Here is a 25,510-nt window from a genome sequence, read left to right as displayed (position 1 = left end):
CCAGTTTCTAGGGCATCTGCAACTGTGACCTCTAAGCCCTAGCCTAGGCACCCACCCATGCCTGTGTGTCCTTGGAGTGTCCATGGAATTACATGTTGGAATTCAGCTTCCTTCTGCCTTGCAGTTCCTGTCTTGTGACCTCAGAGCAGAATCAACAGACTTCCTTTCTACTATGCTCTCTGTTAAGTTAACCAGAATAAACCTCCCTCTAAGAATAAAACAGAACGTGCCGGAGGCTTGGAAAAACACTTTTCCAGGACACCAGAAACAACGCTGGCCTGAGTCCTTGGTCTGCTGCCCAGTTGAGGGACAGGTTACTGAAGGATCATCCCAACCTGTTCTGGCAAGACAGCACATACCTGGCACTAGAATCACCCCACCTAAGCTCATGGCAGACATCACTAGTTAATCACAGAACTCTTTCCAATGAGCCCAGACCCAGCCTCAGAACTTTTCTGAGGTTGTGAGATGAAGACTTGTGCCATGCACAATCCTACAAACCTGAATCCAGCCAACTCCAAGAAGCAGCTGAAAGCCCAGCTGGCCAATGCACTTCTGGAAAAGTTGCCATCCAAAGAGGTAACTGTGGGCCTTGAGGGTTTTCCATCTGTGGTTTTCTTTCCATCTTTTTTTTAAATATATTTTGTCTGGCTAGTAAACCATTGCTAAGAAACACAACCCTTAGAGCAATGATTCCAGACAGATAACTAACTTTCAGAGTTGCACTGGAATGTTGAAGAAGCCCGTGGTTCCCACTCAGATGATGACCATGTTTTAAGGCAAGTAACTAGCTTTAATACTGTTACATTTCTCACCCAAAAGATGTCTGACATCTTTTGCTTTTCAGCTTTAATTTTTAAACTCCATCATCTTTTATGAATGGCAGAATGTCAGATTCCTAATCCATCTACTTAGTTGTTGCTATATCTTTTCCACTTCTTGCCAAGTAAAACCCAACAGAAATAATAATGCAAACCCAATCTGCACTTTGATTTGAATTTTGTTGGGTCATCTTTCTAAATGTCTCTCTTAATATGTGTGACATATTTGTAAGTGAGAAGGACATGTATTATTCCCATTTTACAGATGAAGAAGTAAAACCCACAAAGCATAGTAAAGACCATACATCTGAAGACCACAAATTAGTTAACTATATAGTGAAGACCATACATTAGATCCTCCATGTACCCAAACAAGCCTCATGGAGCTTGTAGGGACCTAGCTCAGCAATTCATAAATCTGCAAGCATGACTCCAAAGATAAGAACTATAAATGCATTGTAAGAAGGTTTTCATTAAGTACCAGATGCTGACTCTGACTTAAAACTTACAGAGTCTCACAACTCAAAGTAGGCACAGCCTCAGGTCCTTTTGCCAATCACATATTTAATGTAACATCACTTTCATGATAACCCTGTGAAATTGGCCACCATTTCTGGATAACAGAGGCTCAGAATTTAAGTGGTTTGCTCCTTTTTAAGGTTTTCTTAGGGGATTCTCTGATTTCAAATCCAGTCCAGTCTGGTGACTAAAGGGTCCAACAATGATTTGCTAATTCTATTAGGAGTGTGTTTCTCTGAGTATCTTTATCAAAGCTTGTTATTTCTGCCTTGACAATGATTTCATCTTGATTTCCATGGTTTCTGGCTACTGAGATATGTCCAAATTTATTTTTAAGCTGCCTTTAGTCAGAATGGAAGGACTGATAGAGGGGAAAAAAAAAGCAAACATACTTTGGCAATGTATTTACAACATTGAAACCTCTTAGGAACAGACTAAATTCCAGGAACTACTATCATTGCTAATATCAGTGGATTCTCTGCAACCTCTTGCATTAAGTGCTTAGCATCATGCTGGCTCAAACCCCTCATGGGTACGGCTATGATTTCATACTGCATTTAGCTGATTTAAACTTAAGAGTATTGTGCCCACTCTTTTACAATAGGGGAGCCAAAAGATATTTGATAGGATGTGAAAATATGCTGAGGGGCTTTAGGTGGAATTAAACAGCCCTCTCCAGAGAGGAAAATCTTGTCTAGTTTGATGCTTCTGTACTTTGTAATCCCTTAAGACTGCTGTACCTTTAATAGCCTTATCCTGCCACACCTATATGTACAGTATATGACATACTGTATCAAGAACCATGCCAAGAACCCTACACCTCTAATCTGGTGGAAAAGCAAAGTCATATCAGGTTAATCCCTGTTCTTAAATCAATCAACTTTTAGTTGTCTGCCTTGGATCAAACTCTTTTTTACACATTTCTTCAAAGTAATCTACTTTTGTTTCTTCAATTCCCTTATGTCTCCATTCCACTTTTCCATTTGGTGGGGCCTTCAGAAGACAGCATTTGAGACATTCACATGAAAGGGAGCAGAGGCCAGGGACTTCCTCCAGTATTGCATACCACCATCCTGCATCTCCCCATTCAACAGACAACTATCACCAAAAACTGGGGAACTGGTACTTCTCTCCTTCATGACTCAGAGGTATCCTCTAAAAGAAAACAGAAGAAATCCAAGGCACAAACCTTTCAGCATACTGGAAAGTCTTGAGAGCAATAAAAGGAACATATGTAAACTTCCTTTCACTTCTACACATTCAAGCTCTTTCAAGCTAGTGTCAGAGGATGGTAGTTTATGCAGATGAAAGACAAAGCCTGGCCCACAAAGTCTGTTGATTAGAGGAGCAATCCAAGAAGACAGGTAGTCCCTGCTAATGGTGATAGGACCACAGATGCTAGGTGCATCTTCCCAAATATGCACAACGTTCCCCTGCCCTGCTACTTCATGACCCTTTCTTCCCTACACTGGCCCAGCAGGTGGGGAGCAGTTTCCAGGCCATTATCGACAGAGCTCAAGGTGTGTTACCACTTAGGTGTCTGTAAGATGATTCTGGTGATAGAAGAGAAGAAACAGTAATTGTAGAATACAAACAAAAGCGATAAAAGACATCACTTAAATATGGAGAACTGCTGTACATGCTTTACGTATACCATCTGATTTTCTCCTCCAGGAGTCCTGAAGCAGGTATTCTCATCCCATCTTCCAATGCAGGAAACAAAGGCAGAGAGGTGTTACATGGCTGATAAAAGGCCAAGGCAATATTTAAGCCAAGGCTGGAAGTTTAACCAGCACAGCACACAAAGAAGACTGAGGAAGTTGCTCTGAGATGATTATTTCATTAGTAAAATGCAAGAGAAAACCACCATCTTTGGACATTGGTCTATGATGGCAATAAAATGATGCTCTTTTAGTTATTTTAAAAATATGGAAATGGTAGGAAATAGAGAGGGGGTAGTTGGAGATAAACCACAATATAGTGGTGGGGATACCAATCTGAATTACAAAAATGTCGGGATGAAAAAAATTTTCTGCTCTTCATTGATATATAAGAATAGCAATTTAAATACACATGGTTAAGGTCCTTAACTTTGTGCTCAAAAAAGTTAAAGGTGCCTCCCCAAATTATGTCTATGCAATTAGTCTTTTGGCAATATCTTTCTTTATAAAGAAGACAAAAAGGCTGGGTGTGGTGCTCAAGCCTGTAATCCTAACTACTCAGGAGGAAGAGATTGGGAGGATCATGGTTTGAGGTCAGCATTGGGCAAAAAAATTCAGAAGGCCCCATTTCAAGCAATGGCTGGGTATGGAAGCAGGTGTCTGTCCTCCCAGCTACATGGGGAAGCACAAATCTGAAGATTGAAGTCCAAGCTGGCCCAGGTATAAAGCAAGATTCTATTTCAAAAATAACCAAAGCATAAAAGGGATGGCTGAGTGGCTCAAGTGGTAGAATGCCTGCTTAGCAAGCATAAGACTCTGAGTTCAACTCCCAGCACCACCAAAAAAAAAAAAAAAAAAAAGAAAAAGATATAAAATCTAAGCCAATAGAATGTTATTGGCAGGCAAGCTAAAGGGTCAAAAGAGAAACAAAATGTAAGGAGGCCCCAAGTGTTTCTTTATACCTAGTTTGTGTAATACTAGAACTTCCTAAAATACTCCTTCAAACATCTGAGGAATCCAATAGCCAAATACCACTAATATTACTATTTTGGATGAGTTTCACTCAGAAGCTGAAAAACGACTTCCTTTTTTGACATGGATCTAAATATTACTTAAGGCTGGTAGAGTGGTTCTACTGGTAGAGTGCCTGCCTAGTAAGTGTGAGGCCCTGAGTTCAAGCCCCAGCACCACAAAAACAGGAGTGATTAAACATTACCTAAAAATCATTAACATATTACTGCCCATTTTGATTCTGTGAGGAAACATGACAGCCAACTATCCTGAGAAAGTGTACTAATATAAAGAAACGTCAATGAAACAAGTTCTATGAAATTTATATGAAGTCAGTTCTGTAAATTTATCTTTTCTTATCCTCAGCAGCTCTATCAAGGCTTTATTTCTGTGGTCACCTTTTATATTCTCTACCTGCTCCTCTAAATTTCTCAACTGTCTTTAAATTTGTAAAAGCGACCCTATCCTGATTGGATATGAGATCTCCCTCCTGCTTGTCAGTTTTCTCTGGAGAAGCCTGAGTTGTCTCCTTAATAGAGACCAAGCCTTTGTTATAATGAATCCATCTTAAGGTGAATTAAGTCTTCCGTGCAAACTGTGGAGCAAATGGACTCTTCTTACCAATACCCTCAAAAAAACCTTTATGTCTTGGAGTACTGAGACCTCTGTTTTGGGTAATCTGATTACTTCATATACCTAGGTGATCTTGTTTATCTGGTTTACAGTACTGATTCCCATTGGTCAGGGTCCAGTGGCAAACCTTTTCCTTTCGCATTCAGTTCCACTCAAGAGGCATTTAGCGTGCATGAGTAGACAGCGGGCTTAACTCTTTCTATCCAGAGCAGCAGCTTTGATGGAGCAGCAACAACACTTCTGTGTTCCGCTGGCCTGGCCTGGGTGCCTCAGAAAAGACATCAGAGCAGTCTGTTACCCAGAGATAATTAGAAAAGAAAGCACTGCTCTTCTCTACTCAAGGAGTTTCTGCCAAAGCATTTATTTCTGCCAATCCATTTATGCAATTCCACTTTCTGCAAGAACATTCTGTCACAGATGACTTAGTGTTGTTGGTCCCTCCAGCATCTTTCTGTAGCGTGCACTTTGTTTTTAGGAATCTAGGGTCTTCAGGGAGGACTGGAGAGCCAAGGAAGCTTAATCAGTCACAAACCACGTCCCATTAGAAGACCCCCAGATTCCTAAGTATTCTTCCAATGATCATTAATAATAATAATAATCCCAGACAAAACTTCCAAAAACAAAACTTTTAGGAACTCAGTGTGACAGAGGGGGTGCATAATTTTTCAGGAGAGAAAACCAGACTGAATAGGTAGTGAGTTAAGATGGCAGTGATATTTGTTAAAGTCAGAAGAGACACAAACATTTTAGGAATTTTCACATACAGTCATAGAGTTTGTTCCCAGCAGACACCAGTGGAAAAGAAACAAGTATTGTAGCGCTTCTCCCCCAGCAGACATTCAGTTCTGCCAGCATTCCTATAATTGTCTACTGTATGGAGCTGGAGGTGGAACTGCACACGTTGTCTGTATTTAAGTGAATTCGGTTGCGTTGTGGCAATTCTTTCCGCCCCCATCTCAGAGGAACTTGAAGAAATCGTTTCATGCATGTGACATTCAGCAACATCATTGCCCCATCACCTCCCACCAAGCCCCTTTCCTTGTAACACCCCCAGTATGAAACACACAACACACACACAAACACACACACTATCTAAGCATGCAGTACAACTCTTTCTAGTTTAAGGGAGGAAAGGAGCCACAAATACCAGGTCAGGACTTTTACATGCAAAATTGCAATAATGATTCCTTTGTCTCTTGAGAGTAAAATTAATAAGCTGGCCAGAAACTGACTAAGTATTTTTAGCTTGATATTTCTGCCGTAGGTAATCCTTATAACCAAATACTATTTGTATTATTGAGGCATTCAGTGCCCACCCCATGTACATATGCATGTGTACACATACATACACACACAACACACTCATCAAAGTGATTTAATTTTCTTGTTTGCAAACCTAGTGAGCTGTATGAAATAGAGGCATTTAAAAGCAATGACTGCTAATGGGTTGAGTTTATTAAAATCTATTTTTTACTCCTGCGAGACTAGTCCTGCTTTTGGACTTTTAAATTCTAAGCCACTCAAATCCCTCCAACTATTTTCTTGCCAAAGACTGTTTCCCCAATCATCAAAATTATGGGCTTTATAAGTGAAACCTAAACCCTGTGTTTTGAAATTACTTCATTTAGATCATTAGAACATCATGTTTTGAAAAGCTGTTTGATGTTCAGGGAAGAGTATTTATTTTCAAAATAATAAAAATAAGGAAATCCTGGTTTGCCAGAGGAAACTATTGTCAAGTTTCCAAAAATGTTTCAAATCCAACCTTGAACCCAAATGAAAATGTCCACAAGCCACTTCCCCGCTCAAAAACTTTCAATGGCTCCCCATTGCCTACTGGACACAATTCCGGCTCTGCAGCCTGGTACTCATGAAGCTACCATGGAGACCAGCGTCAACCTTTCCCACTCTTCTTCCTGCCTCCTTCGTGTGAATTTTCTGCATTAGCTGAGTTGGATTTGCACCTTGTTCCCTGAGCACCCTGTGGGCATTCCTGCCTCTACAGCTTTGCAGCTCCATTGCCCACTTCCCAATCTGGCTCTCCCACCTCTCCTACCTCTCCTTTTAAGGCCCAATATAGGAAGTCATGCTCCAGGCACCCATGCCCTGAGCAATGGCTGCTTCCTGTGAAATCTAGCAGCTTTTATGGTCCACATCATTGCCTTATTAGTTTTGAATTTTTTTTGCTTGCTTTCTTGGTTAACCTTTTGCCCTTCTCTTTTCAGTATATATTGGAGACCTCCACCTACCTATCACTTGGCACTGAGAACATGCTGGTTTATCCTAGTACTCAGCTCTTTGCCTCCAAGTTCAATCTTCCCTAGAAAATTGCCATCTCCTTGAGACTAGCAGCCAAATGTGGCCTTGTCTGTCTTCTCCATGATGCACAAAGCACAAACTGATGGTATTTCTGGGACCTTCCACATTGCTCTTTACCTCCTATACTTCCTCTTGGTTCTGTTCTTGTCACTATATCACTTCCTAGAGAAAAGTAGCAGACTTTTAAGTGACAAGTAAGTGACTTTTGGCAAAATATTACCCACTGTATGCCAGGAGCCCCACTGAACGCTTCTTGTACCCTCACGTTGGAAAGGCCACATTAACCCAGCAAGGGTGTCATTTTGCAGATGAGACAATGGAGGTTCAGAAAGTTGAAGGATTTACCCATTAACTGACAACTCTGGGGCAGGAGAAATTATTCTTCTGGAATGCTTATGTGAAGTCTTCCTTGTAGCAGGAGTATGAACTAAATCCCTTCTCTTTTCCAACACTGTAACATTTCATAGAAGAAATCTAAGGAAAAACTTCTTCACACTGCATTTTGTTTTTTTTTTTTGTTTGATTTTTCAATCTTGCAAGCAAGGAGAAATGAGTAAAGATTACAGTTAGTGATCCAATCCTCTGACCTAAAACTCAGAGGCTAAGAGAGAGGAAGCAAAATTATGTGCAGAAGCAGAGGACACATCCAAATTTCTTCAGCAGAGCCCTTGGTTGGCTAGGAAGGGAAAAGTCTCAAGACCATGAGTCTCAGGTGAGGTCCTCTATGAGAAATGAGATTCACTGATGGGGAAGATGCTGCTCACAGAAGGTACTCTTGAGCACTCACTGTGTGTTAGGCACTGTAACTCCAATCTAGATGCACCGGCTCAGAGGACCTTCAACCACCAATGAAGGAGATCCAATGATTATTCCAGAGTTCCAGATGGGAAATCAGAAGCTCAGACTACTTAAATGACTTGCCTCAGATTGAACAAGTCTGGAAGTGGCAGCATCAGAATTCACACTCAGGTCTAGTTACTGGATCCTGTGCACTAAAAAGCACTGTCACTTTGTTTGCATAGATCTGTGTCTCAGACACAGAAGATTCTGATAGACATGATGAACGGTGAACCACTAGGCCACTAGGTCTTAAGGAAATTTAAGTTCATGGGAAAACAGTCATTTAGCAGCTTCAAATCAAGATGATTGTTAGGGGCAGGGGACGCCAAATAAAATAAATGAAAATATTAAATGTGACCAATATTCACAACCACTCCCATTACAGAATCAAACACAGACCCCATACCGGTAACCTTGTACCTCTCTAAGATTTTTTTTTTCATCTTATTACTTCTCCTACTATCTTCCCTCCTCTTTCCTCCATTTTCACTGTTGAGACATAAAAAGTGATTTCTGGGTAAAAGTGATTAGTGCTGGTAGGAAGCGAGGTGTCTGAGAAACCTAATAAATCGTTGCTGTCTTCTCACCCTCTGGCTTTCAGCAGTAGGATCTTATCAAGGCTGTTGCTCTCCACCTCCCCCACCTTTTCCTTCTCTTCCACCTAATTCTGTCTTTCTAGTGCTATTTTTCTAGTCTGGTAGGCACAGTGCTCAACTGGAAAGACTCTGCCAAGACCCTTGGCAGGAGCTGGCCTGCAGGAATCCTGCCCACCACAGTGGAATAGAGAAGACAGAGCCTCTCGGCAGAGAGGCAGGACAGAGGGCCGGGCTTGGGGTCTGGTTTGAAGGCTGGACAGAACAGGTTTTCCGGGCCTATCAGCTGCCTTCTGGAGCTCAGCTTTCTCATGCCAGGGTCAGGATTATGGACCTGCACACTGGCACTTGCTATAGCTCTCCTGGGACGAGATGCAAGAGGGAGGAGGAAAGAAAAAAAGGCAAGCCAGCACACCACCCAGAGTTGGGCAAGCTCCACAGGGTAGCCACGTGCCTGGAGCACACAGTCCTGCAGGCAGCCAGCCAGGGTTGCCAGGACTCCCACGAGAGCTGAGGGGGTTGGGCACCAAATGAGTGGCTGTTTCCACACTGGCAGAACAGAAGCTGCTAACCCAGAAGCATGCTGCTGGGTTAACATCAGGGAAGTACTTCATCCTAACCCAGAAGGGAGAGAAAGGTCAGGTTGGCTGCGCCAGAGTAAGTGTTGGGCATGCTGGGGGTAAAAAAAACATGTCCTATTTTTGCAGAGGGAAGAGGAATGGATGAACAAATCCCTAAATGGAGAATAGGGGCTGGGAACCTACTCATTCTTTTCCCTTATCCCAAGCCACTGCCCTCATAAGGGCACCATGCACTGAACATTCCTGAGCCAAGCACTGTGCCATACTTTGCCAAGCTTTATCTTATTTAACCTTGGTAAAGCTCCATGGGGAAAGAGATTTTATAGTCTCCATTCTATGAGTAAACTGAGGCGTAAAGAGGTTAAGAAATACAATTACATGGCAACCCGAAGGTGGGTCTAGATGAAAACACAAACACCCAAGTTCAGAGCCTATATTCCTATGAACAAAAGTTGTCTTGCTTTTCATTCTTATCCCATAATACCTCTTGACACAGGCCAGGGACTGTTCTCCTGTGAATGTGGGTGACATGAAAAAGCCAAAAGAATGGGGCAAGCCTGGCCTGTACAGGGGTTGGTAGAGAAGATAAATAATTCCAAGAAACAGAAAGTAGTCCGCCTACCTCCAGAACAAAGTAGATTCCCTCTCTCCCCTTCATCCTGATGAGTGAGAAACTTCCAAGATACTTGAAGTGCTGTGCATGACACCTGTCACTCACAGCATTCCCAACCTGCAGACATATGTACAATGCATGGGGAAATATGAACTGCAGGCCTTGGAGGGGAGCTCATCTCTTGATATTGGAAGTAGCAAGAGACTCCTCCTGCCTCAGTAGGCCCTCCCACAATCCCCAAATCACCAGTGCAGAGTTCTCCATTCTTAACACAGGTCCCATGGCTGGCATTTTCCCTCTACACCAAAACTTGTCACAAAGGACAGGAAGAGGGCATAAACTCCACACTGCAAAGGTACAATAAGCTCGTCTTAGCCCCCTTTCTCTTATGCCTTGTACCCTCCTCCTCCCACCATGACCATAAGGAAGGGTTTTCACTTTTCTCTATACCCAGCCTTCACCATACCCCAATCTCTAAGCTTAAGCTGGAAAGAGGGACTTCTTAATTCTCAGCTGAATACGGGCCTACAAGTGGCAGGACACCCCCAAGCTATTCAAAGAAAAACCACCAGAGGAAATGGTTTCAAATCTAGTTTTACAAGCCTGGGATTTAAAAATAACTCTGCCTTTGTCTGCTATAGATGACTTTCCCTAAAGGGACAGCTGTCCTTAAAGCAACTGCTCAATTCTCAGGGCAAACAGATTCTTATTTTTCCCAGTAACTAGCACATACCTCCAGAAGTGCACCCCCATATATCACCTTCGGATGACGGCATCTGAAGCACAAACACTGAGGCCTCCAAAATGACTCCTGCCATTCCTTGTTGAATGGGAAAAGCCAGGATGCTGTACTCAGATCCCGTGGTGAAGCCTCTGTAGATGGCTACATCATCAAGAATGGAGGCAGGAAGCTTAGCAAAAGTACCCCTGAAGATCATGGGAACAGGTGGACTAGCTCCACCCAGAACCACCCCAAAACACCCCTTTCGTGGTTAAAACTACAGCAACAGCTAACCACAGTGTCATGGTTAAACAGGATGACTGACCACAAGGAACTTACCCAAATCAGGGCATGCGCACAAGGGAAAAATCTTGCCCCAAAATAACCTTTTTGGTGAGATCCCCTAATTTTAGCCTTATGAATATGGATTGCATATAATTATAACAGAGTGAATTCTGGGTAGCCCCAAACACAGTTTGCTCTTATCAATGAAAACTGTCAGCCACCAAAGCCACTCCTAAGAACCATCCATACTTCCCCTTTTGCTCACTTCTTATATTGTGTGAATTCCTATCTGAACCAAGGTACCTGAACCCTTGAGCCATCTCACTCAAGCCCACTCTTGCCTCCTGTGGAGTGTACTTTCTACTTTCAATAAAACTTTGCTGCTGCTTTACAATCCAAGTGTATCCATCCAATTCTGTGTTTAGGATTCAAAGGACCTGAGATCTTCACAACCAGGGTATTCTGAGGCCACCCACAGGTAGCAGAACCACCACTCTTCCCTTAATGGAGAGGGCAGCCCAGAAAACTTGGCAGTCACTCCATGGCCACATCAAGTTTTGATGAATCTCTAGAATATGTCTTCAGGGAAAACTGTATTTCTTCAGAGAGTTGATTCAATCTCTGATCAGGTAGCCAGAAAGAGGAATGGTTTGGGGTACACAAAATATGATGGAGGCTGGGGGGGAGCAGTCATGGTAAATACTTCTTAAAACTCACAAGACTGTTCACCTTATTACTCCAAGACACCCTTGGGGTAGACTTTATAACGCATAACTTGTCAGTTTATGGCTTCACTGCCTTTCAGCCAAGATAGCAGACAGTAAGGACACAATGCTAATTGAGCATAACTCAAAAGATGCATGCTAGCCAGGCACCGATGGCTCACACCTATAATTCTAGTTCTTGGGAAACTGAGATCAGAAGGATTGCAGATCAAGATCAACCTGGGCAAAAAGATAGCAAGACCCCATCTCAACCAATATCTGGGTGTAGTGGTGTGTGCTTATCATCCCAGCAACAGCAGGAAGCATAAAATAGGAGGATCATCATTCAGGTCAGCCTGGGCAAAAAATTTAAGACCCTATCTCAAAAAACAACCAGAGCAAAAAGAGCTGGAGGTGTGGCTCAGGCAGTTGAGCACCTGCCTACCAAGCATAAACCCCTGAATTCAAACCCCAGTACTGCCACAAAAGAAAAAAAGAATATATGCTGAGCAAACACCCAAAAACAAATGTTTGATGAATTTCTCAGCAATTGTCTTCGGCCTGAGTTTTATTAACTAAAACTGCCTAATGATGCTCTTCATATACTATTTGGTTTTGGCAATCTAATGTCTCCTGACCTTTTCAAAAGTTTTTCTACAAAGTATTACAAGAGATAAAAAGCATCTATTTGTATGATGGGACCCTGAATTAGGTCCAGATTTTTCTGTCCAAGTTGAAAGTCTAGACCACTGGTTCTCCACTGGGAGTGATTTTATTGCCAAGGGACAGTCGGAGGTGTTTGGAGACATTTTTACTTGTCATAGCTGGAGAGTAGGCACTACTGGTACCTAGGGATAGAGACAGGGATGTCACTAAACATCCTACAATGCATGGGAAGTGTCTTCTAAGACTTAACCAAAGCATTGGTAGTGCCAGGGTTGAGAAATCCCAATTGAGATTGAATTTGTACAATCCCCAGAATGTTCATGGCTACATCTGTGCCCGCCCTTGTGAGAATTTAATTTCTTCAAGAATCACTTGGTACTTCTATTCTGGTCTTTCCTATGAGATACACAGAATAACCAAGAGCTTTCTTCTTTTTCAGGTTTGCTTGGGATATATATCCATCAAGCCCACATACCCAAAAATGTCATTTCACGTTATAATCACCATAATGATCAACACTGTAAGAATAGAACTGGATTCTATCTATTTGGCATTCGAAGAAGAGCTTTGACTTTTATTCTTTGCTCTTAGGACTTTCATCAGGTTTTCAATTCAAAGAGGAAAATTATTTTGAAGTGTTTTTCTGCTAATTAAAAATCATTTAAATAAAGATCTTGTTTTCAGATTCTTAGTGTAAGCCTTTCTCTCTAACCTAACCATAACCTAAAACGAACCTACAGAAACTCATGAGTTCTTTGCTTTGGATTGTAATTTTGGAGTATACCAAGTACCTGAAAACCTCTAAAGAGCTCTAACAAATGACTTAAGCCTCAAATTTTAAAAATCCTGATTTTTGACTCTCAGTATAGACTATTCTTGTTCAATAACCATTGGGCAAAATTACCTGATCTCTACCTCCATGGGAAGGTTATATACTTTGCCTAATTACTTTAAGACAGTATTTCAGAAGACAACGATTGAAATAAATTATAAAAGTTGACACAGATATAACAACCACAACCATTCCCATTAACGGAACACCAGTGCTAGTCATCTGACTCTGTGTACATAGACTTCTAATTTTTACAATAAACTCATCAAATAGAAATTATAGACTTAGACACAAAAGGCAACTGAAGTGGCAAGAAGCTCACTGTGTAGCAAGATGATTGAGGCACCAGTGTGTCTGTTTGCTCCCTGGGGCTCTCTCTCCCATCCCCACCCCCAGTTGTTTCCCACTTGGAAGGGTTAAGTATTTTGTTGGCTGTCTGTTTCCATGAAGAACTTGGAGACTGTGGCACTATGCATTCTACGTAGTAGGAATTGCAGTTCACATCAAGGAGCATTTGCTCTGCAGCCTCCAGGGGTGGCTGGAGGTTAAGGTTCCATTCCATTAGAGCCAGTAGTCTTGAGTTATCAAAGTGGATTTTGGAGAAAGGGCAAGAGAGATTTGAAAGCCCAGAGCCATTTGAAAGGATGAACTTTAACTCTAATACTAATATATCAAGGCAGAAGTATTCTCTTCCTCCTTCATTTCCTTCCATTTAAATCTTGCTCTGTGTGTCACAGAAATTTCTGCATGAGTTGAGAACACAGAGTTCAGTAACAATTTCTAACACAAGTCTCACATTGTCCTGCTTTCTGTCTTCCCCTGCAGCTAAGGCCCTCCACCGGGTGACCTTCCTGTCAATTTATCAGACTGAATCTTTGTTCCTGGTACCTGTGCACATGAACTGATCTTTCTTCCTGTTCATTTTGTACTACAGTGTCCCAAAGGTAGGGATCCAGAGCTGCCTCGGTCTGTATTTACCCCTGAGCCTTTAGCAATGGGTTTTAAAGCTCTAGTCTTTCCAGGTGATATTTCTGTGTAATATTCAACATCATTTTACAGCCAGCTCTGCAGCCTTGCAGGCTTTGATACAGGTGGACTAAATGTAATGGACAGATGAAAATGGAAATCATGTAAGAACAGATTGATTCATAGGAATAGCGACAAGGGAAAAATGTTGTCTGGTGATAAGAGAAGGAAGCTAAACCTCAGTTAATATGAGATCCTGCTGTTAGACTCTAGTTCTCAGTCAATGATGAAATAAGGTGGGTGAAAAAACCAAAAACAAACCCTGCGCCATACCCTTACTCACATTTTCCTCCCTTTAGGCCAGAGAAAAATAAATGTAGATAAACCAAGATTTATAGAGAGGACACCTAAATCATCCAGCAAGATCCTATTACCTTTGTGTTTGGGGGATGAGGAAAAGCAATAGGACAGATGCTCACATTAGCCAAATCCTTAAGCGAAGGTTGGTATATCTTAAACCTTAGCTCTTGGATCAGCTGCATCTGAATCTCATGGAGAGCTGGTTAAAAATGTATCTGCCTGGGCCATCACTCCAGACCTGAAAAGTCAGACTTTCTAGAGGTAGGTCCATAGAGCTTTATTTAACTGACTCTCTAGGCAAGAGATGGAAATACTCACTGAAGTGCAAGAACCCCCACTGCAGGTGGGACAGAAGACTCCTCTCTAAAAAACAAGTGCTAAAATCTCCTGCACATAAGATCTATGCCACCTACTCCCTGTTCCTTGCCTTCTCCCTCTTCCTCATTGAAGGGAGAACCTTTGAGAGTTTACCTGGTCTGATGGGGCTCTGCATACAGTTTGGAGATGGGATGCCAGGGTGAAGGGGTGCAGAAGCCCGGCTGCTGAGGTCCATGACTGAGGGGGCAGCAGCAGAAGCCGGCTGCAGCCCTGGAGGGTGAGGGCTGTGGTCATGCTGAGATGGGCTCGGGGGGATACCATTTTCCGACAAAAACTCCTCCAGGTCCATGTATTCCAACTGAAAAGTATCTCCGTCATAGGGAAGAGTTTTGTCCCATAAGGTGGGCCCCAGGAATGCTGACTGGGGGGCTGTCGGGCTGTTACTCTCATCATCCAGCTTCTTTTCCTTGTCTTTATCTTTACTAAATGCTGCAGAAGAAGGAAAAGTTGGACTTTTTTTACAAAAAGAAAGGAAAGAGACAGTACCACGCTTTCACCACCCTTCCTGACCTGTATTACAAAACCACTTCTCAGGAACACCAGGGTCCTCTGGCTGCTGTCTTTTGTGGATCTAGAGTTAAAAGTTCAGACAGGATATGGATCTCTGTCTGTTTCTCAACATCTTCCTATTTACTTTGGGAAGAAAGCACTAATCCTGGGACAGGGCTACAGGCTGATCCAGGATAAAACAAGAGAACAGTTGTCAGTGCATTATTTGAGGTGGTAAAGTGACTGAAATCAAAAGTGGGAAATGACACCTGTCATTATACACAATGCTGTGATGTTTAAGGCAACTGCCAAGAACCAGGCCTGATTTATCTTTCAGAAATTGAGGTCATTCAGACCTACAAAACCAGGGAATTAGGGCTTTTTTTTTTTCCCCACCGTGTAGCCCAAGCTGGCCTCAAACATGCACCACCATGCTCAGTTTGTGTTGGTGCTCTTAATCTTAGTAAAGCAGAAACACTCCACTTTTGTTTGATACCTACTCTAGGCCTGGTTCTTTCTATATATTATCTCAAAAATATCACAATAATCTTGCAAAATCACAATGATCCCCATTTGCAAGGAAGACATGGAGGCTCTGAGGCTTGGAAGCAACCAGAGAAGAAAAAGGAGAGCTTTTTAAGGCCCCTTGTGTTTGTATAGAGAGCCACTAGGGCGCACTTAAAAAAAAAAACAGAAAAACATAAACAGTGAGTAAATAAATAAATAAAAGTGGCTTTCTCTTCCCAAAACACTTAAGTATTATCCAATATACAAAAATGATACTTCTTTGCAACCTGTCAAAAGCAGGGCTATTGGAAAAGGGGAGGTACTCCACCTACTTATGATGGAGATATGCAACTATTTCCCACCTGGAAATACTGCTCATCAGATTAGGTTTTTACCAGGCGCTCTGGATTTTGTCAATCCTAGTACTCAGGCGTGGGTGGAATCTGGGATTAAGGAATTGGCTTCTGAGTTTTCTCCTCAGAGAAACACAGCCTCCACGCCACCCATTCTAATGTTCTACAGTCTCACCCGAGAATCTGACTTAAAACATCTGCAGACCCAAAAGTCTGTCTGCAGCCCCTTTCTCCCAAGCAAAATTCCTTAAAGGGGGAGGAGGGGAGTATGATCTGCAGACTGCAAGCAAACACCCCAACTCTTGCAATGCAACAGGTTGTCCCCTCCTGGGAAAGGAGATGCAAATACTCCCAAGCTATTTGCTGCTAAATAATCTTTCAAGATTCTATGCATGAGCTGCGTGGTTCGCATTTGTAACTGCGACCCCGAAGGCATGAAACCCCATCGGTCCAAATGGCAAATCCGTTGTCGGGGGGGGGGGTGGGGGGGCGGGGAGAACTGACTTTAGTTCCACCCTTCCTCTCATTCTCCTGCCCTCTGGTCCCTCCACAACCACGGTTGCCTAGGGAAGATTTGGGACTTACCAAGAAAGGGCTCAAGCCAGAGGAGGCTCCTGCGCGGTTACACGTGAGCCTGCTCCGCTCTACCCTCCCACCAGGAAAAGCGCACGGGGAAAGTGTCAGCGCTGGAGGCGTGCACCGCTTCCCCGGGACAGACCACTCCCCCCACCACCCCCACCACCCTTTCTCAATTGCTCTGCAGTGGTAGAAAACGCGACTCAGCTCACACCTTTAGAGTTCCAAATATAAAACAATAACAAGAGCAATAACACGATTCCAATAACCAGGCTACCCCCTTATCTGAACCCCCTACCCTCGGCGAGGCTCCCCCCCCCCGACTCATTTCTCTGCCTTCTTGCAGGCGGTTTGACTGTCATTCTAAGCTACAGGCCTGACCTGTCAAGTTTAAGTCCCACCTGCGCTGCCCGAGCGGGACCCAGGGCCGCCGGGCTAGGTCCCCTGCGCTATTTTAAGTGTTCCTCTAGAAGGATCCCCCCTTTTTATTGAGGAGGAATAGGAAGGGAGTGGGTGAGCTGTTTAATTTCTTCAAAGCCGGGCTGAGGTGCGCTGGGCTAGGTGGGGAGGAGAATGGATGCTCCAGTCGGCCAGTTGGGGTACCTGGCCAAGGAGGGGATGAGGGGGTACCCCGGGAGCGTGGTCCCTTCCCAGAGCAGGGCAGCCAGGAGGGCAGGAGCGGCGGCGGCCGCGGCAGCGCTCACCGTCTTCATGATGAAGGGGGAGCTTCAGCGGGTTCTCCAGCAGGGACCTGAGCACGCCGTAGGGAGGCGGGATAAAGGTGGGGTTCAGGGGGAGCTGTCGGGACATTTTCTCCATCGCGATGCACTCAATTGTTTTTTCGTTTAGAAAGAAGGCCAATCGCCCCCCAAAATGTTGCTTTTCCTTCGTCCTTTGCCAAAAGTACTCGCTTTCAAAGCAGTGGAGACAGGGAAGAAAAAAGAAAGTACTTATATCTTTATAAATATAGCTGCACAAAAAATATTTTCAAAAAGCAAAAACTTTAGGGTTCTCAGTGCCGACAGTCCCAGGAGAGCGCACCAAGTGCCGGCGGGCTCCTTCGGTGACGCGCAGGATGCTCTCACCTGCCACGAACCACTAGTCTTGCAAAATGTTCAAAATTGCCAAAAAAAGGGAAAGAAAGAAAATGTAGATGACTGCAGAAGAGCAGAAAGCACCGCGCGGGTCCCTGCCCCTTGTGCAAGTACCAGAGGCGGCGAGCCGTCCCACCCCACCCCCCTCCCCGCGCCCGCGCCCGCGCCCGCGCCCGCGGCTCCCAGCGCTCCGCAGCCCCGCAGCGCCCGGCTCAGCGCAGCCCGCCGCCCATGTGCCCCGGCCCTGACAAGAGTGACGTCAGGGCCCGCACCGCGCGCCGATAGGCGTGCAGGGGCGGAGCCGCGTGTGGCCCCGCCCTCCGGTCCCGCCCTGCCACCCCTGAGTGTTTAGCATCGTCGCGCGCGCTGATTTTCGGAGACCTTGAGGCATCAACGGATTGCAAAAGGTGCAGGTGTTAGATTTCCTGGGCTGCTGACCTGGGCCCAGAGTCTACTTCTTTTGTCAAAGTGGGAAGAGAAACAAGGATTTGTATCAGTCGGTTTCAACCTGGGAATAAACTGGGTGGTTTAAAAAAAAAAGAAAAAATTAACAATGCTCAGGAACTACCCCAGATCAATTAAAATTAGACACTTCGTGGTGGGGTTCAATAGTTTGTAAAGTTCCCCAGGTGGTTCCAGAGAGAAGCCAACTTTGAGACAGACTTCTAAATATTTCTCCTGGCCCCAGCCAAGCTTGGCATCTTCTTGCTTGCTCCAATCCCACAACCACCCCCAAAATAACTACTTCCTAGAAGTCCGAATGGGATGCAAAAATAGAGTATAGAGGGGGCTGAGCTGCTGAGACCTGTTTTCCATGCTGTCAGGTGGTATTCATGGGATAGACATTTGCCTGAAATGAGGGTGGGAGAGAGATATACATAGTGAATGGGATTTTAGGAATATTTACATGAGGGTTGGACCAGAGACTCAGCCCAGTTGTGATTGGGTCAAATTATAAGGAAGGGCTGAGCGGTAATTAAAGCAATTTTGTAAAGTATTCTTATATGGATCTTCCAGTGACCTGGTGGCATTGGTCGTCTTCCTTACTCCCATACTTCATGCACCCCCAGGTGAGGGATGGAACTCCCCACATGGGGTGGGCAGGAGACACTGACAGCCCTCACAGCTACCTGGAGAGTTTGAGGACAGCAAGCATGTGCTTCTCCTGATTCTCCCTTTGCCTTAATAAGAATAGAGTGGCTTGCTCTGGGGGAAAGGTCTGTAAGGATGAATGGACAAAGATGAAGGAAAACTATTTTTTTGAGACATACATAAGGACTTTTGTGACACTAGGCTGTGTCCCTGGGTGGGATGTGGAGTCTTAGTGGGGTTTGTTTCTGTGGAGCCCCCAAAGATGGAAGTATAACTCTCTTAAAGGTATAGGAGAGGTACCTGATAGGTACATGAAAGCCAGGAGATCAGGAGGGCCACCAAGGGGGTACAGGATACACAGTGGCAGAGAAACTCTGGCAAACTGCCTTCCAGGCCCTGAGTTGCAGTATCCTCTAGAAGGACATATGATTTGGGGACCTCTACATTTCTTCCCTCCAAAATAATAAGGTGATATCCTAACAGGGATGCTGTTGCAGATCAGATTCCAGAAACATGTGACTCTCAATGAATGCTATGTGTATTTCTTGTGCACCACTGTAATGTATGCCAATAATGGGGCTGGGAATAGTCAGAAAAAGATGAATAAGACATAACTCTAACCCTTAAGAACTCACAGCTTAAGGTTTGGCAAACATTATAATATAGCCTTAAAAAAATAATTGATAGATGAAAATGATATGGATATTTAGATTGGAGTTAGGCTTGGAACCAATGGTTTTCATGAACTTTTCAAATCCTTCCATTCTATTAGACCATTTTTCATAACAAAAGGGATTCCCTTCCTACTTTCCTTTTGGAGAAGGAAAGCTATCTCCCTGACTTGATTTCCCCTCAGTCTGTAAGCCCATACACTGGAATAGCTGAGAGCATCGCTAGGCCTGGTTAGAAACAGGTGAAGATTCCAGGTGCACAAAAGGATGAAGCACCTAGACTTAGGGCAACAGTTAACTAACCCCAAATGCTCCATGGTTTGTGGCTCTCTATACTTCCTCAATTCTGCATGTTTCTAGGTATGAAACCCTCATCAGTTCAAGTAATCTCTTTTCCCAGAGTAAACTTTTCCTTCCTTGAAAGATCCTAGCACTGTGGCTTGAAAATAAAATTTCTCATTGCAAATAGATAAATTGGCATCATAGTTGGTCAGCTGGTCTGTTGGGAATTTGGTTTGTATAATTGAGTTCTCCTGAGCCTGACATCTCTAGATATGGACTAGATGGAGGCTTGACCTCTTAGACCATGTGACTCCCTCTCCCTTTTCCTCAGCTTAGCCTTCTCTACTTTAAATTCTACTTTAAATGTATTTGCTAGTGTCTTAAAGTTATAAGCAGTAGCTGGCTCTCAAAATACCCTTTCTCTAAAGATAAATGAAGTTGGCACACACAGCTTTTATGGCCATTTATACATTTTTTTCATTAGACTATGATTCACCTCTCTCTCTCTCTCTCTCTCCTTAAGGAATAATAGATGGCTGCCCAGGTAAGAGGGAGGATGACAATAAAAGAAGCCAAAGGCTATACTGATTGGATAGTGATGTTGCATTGTTTCTCACAAGAGAAGGAACTTTCAGGCTAATTCTCAAATGAATGTGGTTCTGAAAATCAACATGAAACTCAGGTTGTCCCTATGCTCAGAGATTCAGTCCCTCACAAACCCTCAGTACTTGTCCACTTACAAAGCCACATCACTTAGTCCTGACAATCCTATGAAGAAAGCAATGATTCCAGTTTTACATTGTTGTGTAACCATTCAGACTAAAACCCAGTGGCTTAAAGACAACCATCATTTTATTATATCTCATCATTTTGCATTCTGGGCTACACTCAGCTGGAAAGCTGGCATGGCCAGCCTTTTCTTTCTTTTCAGGTAATGTCAAGATCTCTCTCTCTCTCTTTTCACATGGCCTTTCTCAAAGTCTCTTTTTTCTCCTTGTATGGTCTTTCTGTGTGTTCTCTCCAGCAGAACAGAATCCAGGATAAGCCCCATAGTGCCATGTCCATCAAACCCTTACTTGTAGATGCACCACTGGCCAACAAAGGGCACATGGCCAAGCCATGACTCAGCATGGAAAGGAACCACACAAGACATGGAAGTTGGTGGCATGGTTCATTGGGAGTTGCCAAAATAGCCATCTAACTCAGTCATTCTGTTACTTTATCTTTAGATGAAAGCAAATGACATCAGAAAAATTATTGAACATCCCTGGGACCCAGATTATCTGCCTCTTAAGTTTAGTGTAACACTGGAATATATCTCCTCTCAGTCATCCATTCCATACCAGTTCAAAACAACTGTGTGTACAGTTCTAAGTGGGATGCAAAGATGAGTCAGACACAGTGAGATGGGAGATCACAGTCTAGGTGGGGATGTGCCACGTGTAACCATAATAACAATGTTGAAAGGGAGCGTAGAAAGAATACTGAAGGTTCATAGAAGATAAAGACACTTGTTTGAAAAGAATCCCTCCATTTTCCTTTCTCCACGTCTTTACACATGTCATTCACTTCTGGAATGCCCTTTCTTCCTATCTCCATCCCCAACTTCTACATGTTCTGATTCTATGCATCTTTAGTATTCAGGTTGAAGAAACTTGCTGACTGCCTTTCTTTTGGTCCTTCAGTTGGTTTTTCAAAGAGAGGGATAGCAGAGGCTCCAGAGGTATGGAGCTGTCCTAAAAATAGGAATGACCATAGAAATAAAGGTTTCTCAGAGTCAACTTCTTAAAAGGTGCCAGTGCTAGATGAGAAGTTCTTCTTTGCTCTGAAGTTCTGCGTGTGTCAGCCTTTTGCCCAGCCAGTGGTTTCGATGTGCCCTATTATTTCAAGAGTTTTAACAATGAGGTTAGGTAGGGAAACATTTTTGCAGTCCACTGGGAGCAGAGGCAGGTGGCCATCTCAGCACCATCCGTGCAACTCTATGGAAAGGTCTTTGTGGTGTGAGCATTGTTTGTGTTTCAGGTTCCCAGTGGGTGTGAGGCCAAGCTTAGCACAAAATGCTAAGCCCTGCTGGGGGATGGGAGTCCAGGGTGACTGAAGTTGTGAGCATTGTGATTATGAAAAGCTTTGTACACCAGCTAGCCAAAGCTCCAGATGAACCTGTCTGTCCTGTTGCCAGAGGGGCACTTTATCCAGGGAGTTAATTCAGAAGTGAAAGACATCAACACGCCTAACTCAGGCCTATCCCTTCCCTCCTTCCTGAAGCCTAACGTTCAGCTAAAACACCAAAAAGTTAAATTAGTTTAACGACTGGAGACCCTCAAACCTATTCTCTGGGTTCAGGGACATGCAACTCAAAAACAACACAAAATTAAAATATTTGTCGACAATGCTAAGCTCTTTTTCAATGGGTTATGGCTAGGCTTCCCTACCCCTTCCATAAGCCCTGTATTGCTATGGTAAATTTGAGTAGCAAAGACTAAGACAGATGGGTATAAGAGGTATTAAACTAGGCATGCATGCATATTTAAAATGAGAGAATGGCAGGATTTATGTGTGTGTGATAGGAAGGAAGACAAAGGAAAATTGTGTAGAAGAGAAAGAAAGAAAAGAAGAATATATATAACAAGGAAGGAGGAAAACAATCAAGACCAGCCAATGTGCTGTGGTGGAGTGAGGCAAAGGATTTGGGCCAGACATATTTCTGCACAAATAGCAATAACGTGAAAAAGGAGAAGACAGTATGCTTATTGGGTGCTTAAGTATGTTCTGGCACAGCATCAAACCTTTTAAATTTATTCTCTCCTTCATTCTTGCAAAAACAGTATAGGATATGTAGGATTGCTATCCACAGTCTACAAATGAGGACCGTGAGGCCAGGGACATGAGCATCTTTCCATGTCTCTATGGCTACCTAACACACACACAAGCTATGAGTTGAAAACAGCTTTGCTTGACTGCAACGTTTATACTCACCACCTCCATTCAGTAAATGAATGACAAACATCCACTCAATAAACTCACTAGATTTCCAACTGCTTCTGATCCTGCTTCTGTCCTGGTGATCTTGGATAACCTTTCTGATCTGTTTTCTTTGTGAGAAATATAAATGGATGCTTGTTATTTCCCAGTTTGCAGACTCACTAGGAGAATTAAAAAATATAATGAAGGTGATTGATATATTTTGAAGGGGAGACAAGTGTGAGGATTTGTTCTTTGGGATGGTTTTGTATTCTGCTCGTTTGTAAAGATGCTCCCACCTAAGCATTTGCCTGTTTATTGAGCCCACAATGTTAGAGTCTACTTTTCATCTGAACAGACATCCTTTTATTCCTCACTCTTTTCTCCTTTTCACCAGGTAGCCAGCCACATTCCAAAGCCAGCCACAACCTACAAAGAAGTTACTGTCTGAAGTTTAATAAAAAAAATCAAATACAGCAGATTCCAGATAGCCACTGAGCTAGAGTAGGGAAGGGATGCCCATATCCTATATCATATTAAGGAGTGAAGACTTAGAAGTTTGTTGGCTCACTAACTCTTTAAAATTATTTCAAGCCTAAAAAATACAGCTGAAGGTAGAGACTGGAGCTATGGACCTGGGGAATCACCAGGACTCAGAATCTAGTATTTACTGTTCTCAGAGTCAAGGGTTGACCATGTTTAACAAAACCAACTTATATCCATCACACTCTAAAATATCATTTTCAAACATTAGGTGATTGGAGATTATTACGAGGCCAAATAGGAAGGCAGAAAGATCACAAGTCTTTGCTAAGAGCATATATACTATCATGAACCATGTACTTACACAGCCAGTGCATCCTATAGACCTGGGAAGAGTTGGAACCACAGCCTATCATCATGCAGGGACTTAGAATCAAATCCTCCCCATTCATTGTGTCTTCATCCTAAGACAAAGGTTTTGATTCATCAGTATTGTCACCACTCTTTATGAAGTTCCTCAGGTTTCATGTGAGCCATGTCGTAAGTGATTGGCCATCCTGATCCTTATAAATGGGTGTCTTTGTTGGGTAATTGGTAATTGGGTCAATTATCAGAGGCCAAGGCAGCTGGTAATTCAGCCATTTGGCATGTACCATCTGCAACCAGATTAGCCTGGTACAACTTTCCTTTAGAAAAGAGCTCTTTCTAAGGAGCACCCCAGGTATGTTGAACTTCAAGCAATACTTAAAAATTCATCTCAGCTGGACAGTATGTTTCCTACTCTATTGGGCCACTCTCCATGGGAGATTTCTTGCTCAACATGAAATCAGAACAAAGGAAGTGAGTAGGGTGACCTTAATGGTATGAGGCAGTGCCAGCCAGGTGCACAGAGCCTTCCTGACTTTTTTCCAACTGAGAAAGTGTGTAGATGTGGACATTTTCATCAAGGGACTCAGAGCCAGGAGAGACATTAAGGAGATAGTGTTCTGGAGGGTCTTTCTTGGCCCAAGGTAGTTTAGATCTTCTTATTCACATTTAGACAGGCACCTGCTAAGGTTACTTTCTTCCTGCTCATTATATTCCACAGGCATTGCATCTGCTGGTCTTCAGACAGGCAGCATTCCTGACTCTTTGGACTCCAGTTTTGCTAGACTCCAAGCATCCCATTCTCCATCTGTTAATGCACTTTCTTGTCAGGCAGAGAACATTAAGATTGATGAGCTTTCAGGAGGCCTGCTTTCCTGAGATGACAACCTGGCTGTCACCTTAATGCACACAACAGTGATGGAGGGATCTTCTGGGCCAGGCACTATGCCAAGGATTGGGGCAAAAGGGAAAATAAATATGGCCACAGAACCCTTGAGGAATGGTGGGGAGACAGCATTGTCTTGGGGAGCTATGTACCATTGATAAACAAGGGGAAAGATAACGTGAAATGATATTAATTCTGAAGGGTTCAGGGAAATCTTCACAGAGGAGCCTCTGGAAAAGTTTTGTAGATATAGTTGGAGAGGGTCAATGAGACAGGGAATGGAAGAGGTGTGCCAAGTCAGGCTATGCAGGCAGAAATAGCACAATTTGAACTACAAACTGTTCAGTTTTCTGGAATGCAAAGTTTACTAGAAGAACGATACTGATGATTGTAACAATAACAATCACCGTTTGCCATGTACTGACTTGGCAAGGCACTATGCTAAAAACTTTGCATACATCACTGCCACCCATCTGTGAGACAGGTACTAATGTTTCTTACTGGTGAATAATCTTTGCTGTGTCATAGGCCAAAGTCAAACTGGCTTGGGCAAACGGGGTAGCTTTGGAAGCCTCTGAATTACCTTGCCATTGTGTATCACTTCTCTCTTTAAGTCTTTAGGTTGTTTTCATTTTCTTTCTGAAAAATTGCCCCTTCTATATATGGGGGCATGTGACATTCAGGAGCTTGGGAGTTTCATACCTTTGGCTTTCATCCATCAGAGAAGGGCTGATTCTCTTCTTTGGTTGTAGTTTTAAAAAAATCCCAAGGACGGGCTTATATGTGCCCAGTTTAGAGTAGATACTATTCTTGGATTAGTTAGCAATGGCTTGGAGATAAGATTGTGACCACTCCAACTGGGACCAATGGATGGAACGGAAGGAGGAGCAATTTCCAGGATTAGTAATCCTAGGCAGACAAAGTCACATATGCCCAATATGTTCTTTATTTTATCAGTGAGGACACTGCTGCTTGGAGAGGCTGAGTAACAGCTTGAGGCCACACAGCTAATACTCAGAAAACACTGAAGTCCAATCTAAGTCAATCTCAGTGGTTCTTAATCTGGAGCTCTGGGCAAGACCACCTGATAGCTGGGTGACTTTGAGCAAATCACTTAGTTTTCTTTTTTCCCCAATTGTAAAATGAGCACAGTAATTCTACCAGCCTCAGGAGAGGATAAATGCATTAATACATATGAAGATCATAGACTAATGCCTGACATGAAGGAGCAGCCCCATGTATGAGCT

At 43.3% G+C, this 25,510-nt stretch overlaps 1 protein-coding gene across 3 annotated transcripts in view; it reads right to left on the bottom strand.

The window, feature by feature from the left end:
- Positions 1–17,660, bottom strand: part of Hlf (HLF transcription factor, PAR bZIP family member) — a 53,072-nt gene extending 35,412 nt beyond the window's left edge. For 2 of the 3 annotated variants that reach the window (XM_074046096.1, XM_020166803.2), the window contains exons 1-2: positions 17,133–17,660; positions 14,597–14,932 (exon numbers count right to left, since the gene is read on the bottom strand). In XM_074046096.1, the coding sequence (XP_073902197.1) occupies positions 14,597–14,932; positions 17,133–17,247 (451 nt within the window). In that variant the 5' untranslated portion in view covers positions 17,248–17,660. Of the gene's footprint in view, positions 1–14,596; positions 14,933–16,437; positions 16,526–17,132 lie in introns of those variants that run through there. The other variant, XM_074046098.1, reaches the window with a different exon arrangement.
- Between the last annotated feature and the right edge of the window lie 7,850 nt (positions 17,661–25,510).

The sequence above is a fragment of the Castor canadensis genome, chromosome 11, assembly GCF_047511655.1.
Source record: "Castor canadensis chromosome 11, mCasCan1.hap1v2, whole genome shotgun sequence".
In the NCBI taxonomy this organism is placed as follows: domain Eukaryota; kingdom Metazoa; phylum Chordata; class Mammalia; order Rodentia; family Castoridae; genus Castor; species Castor canadensis.
This window is presented reverse-complemented; position numbering and strand designations above follow the sequence as displayed.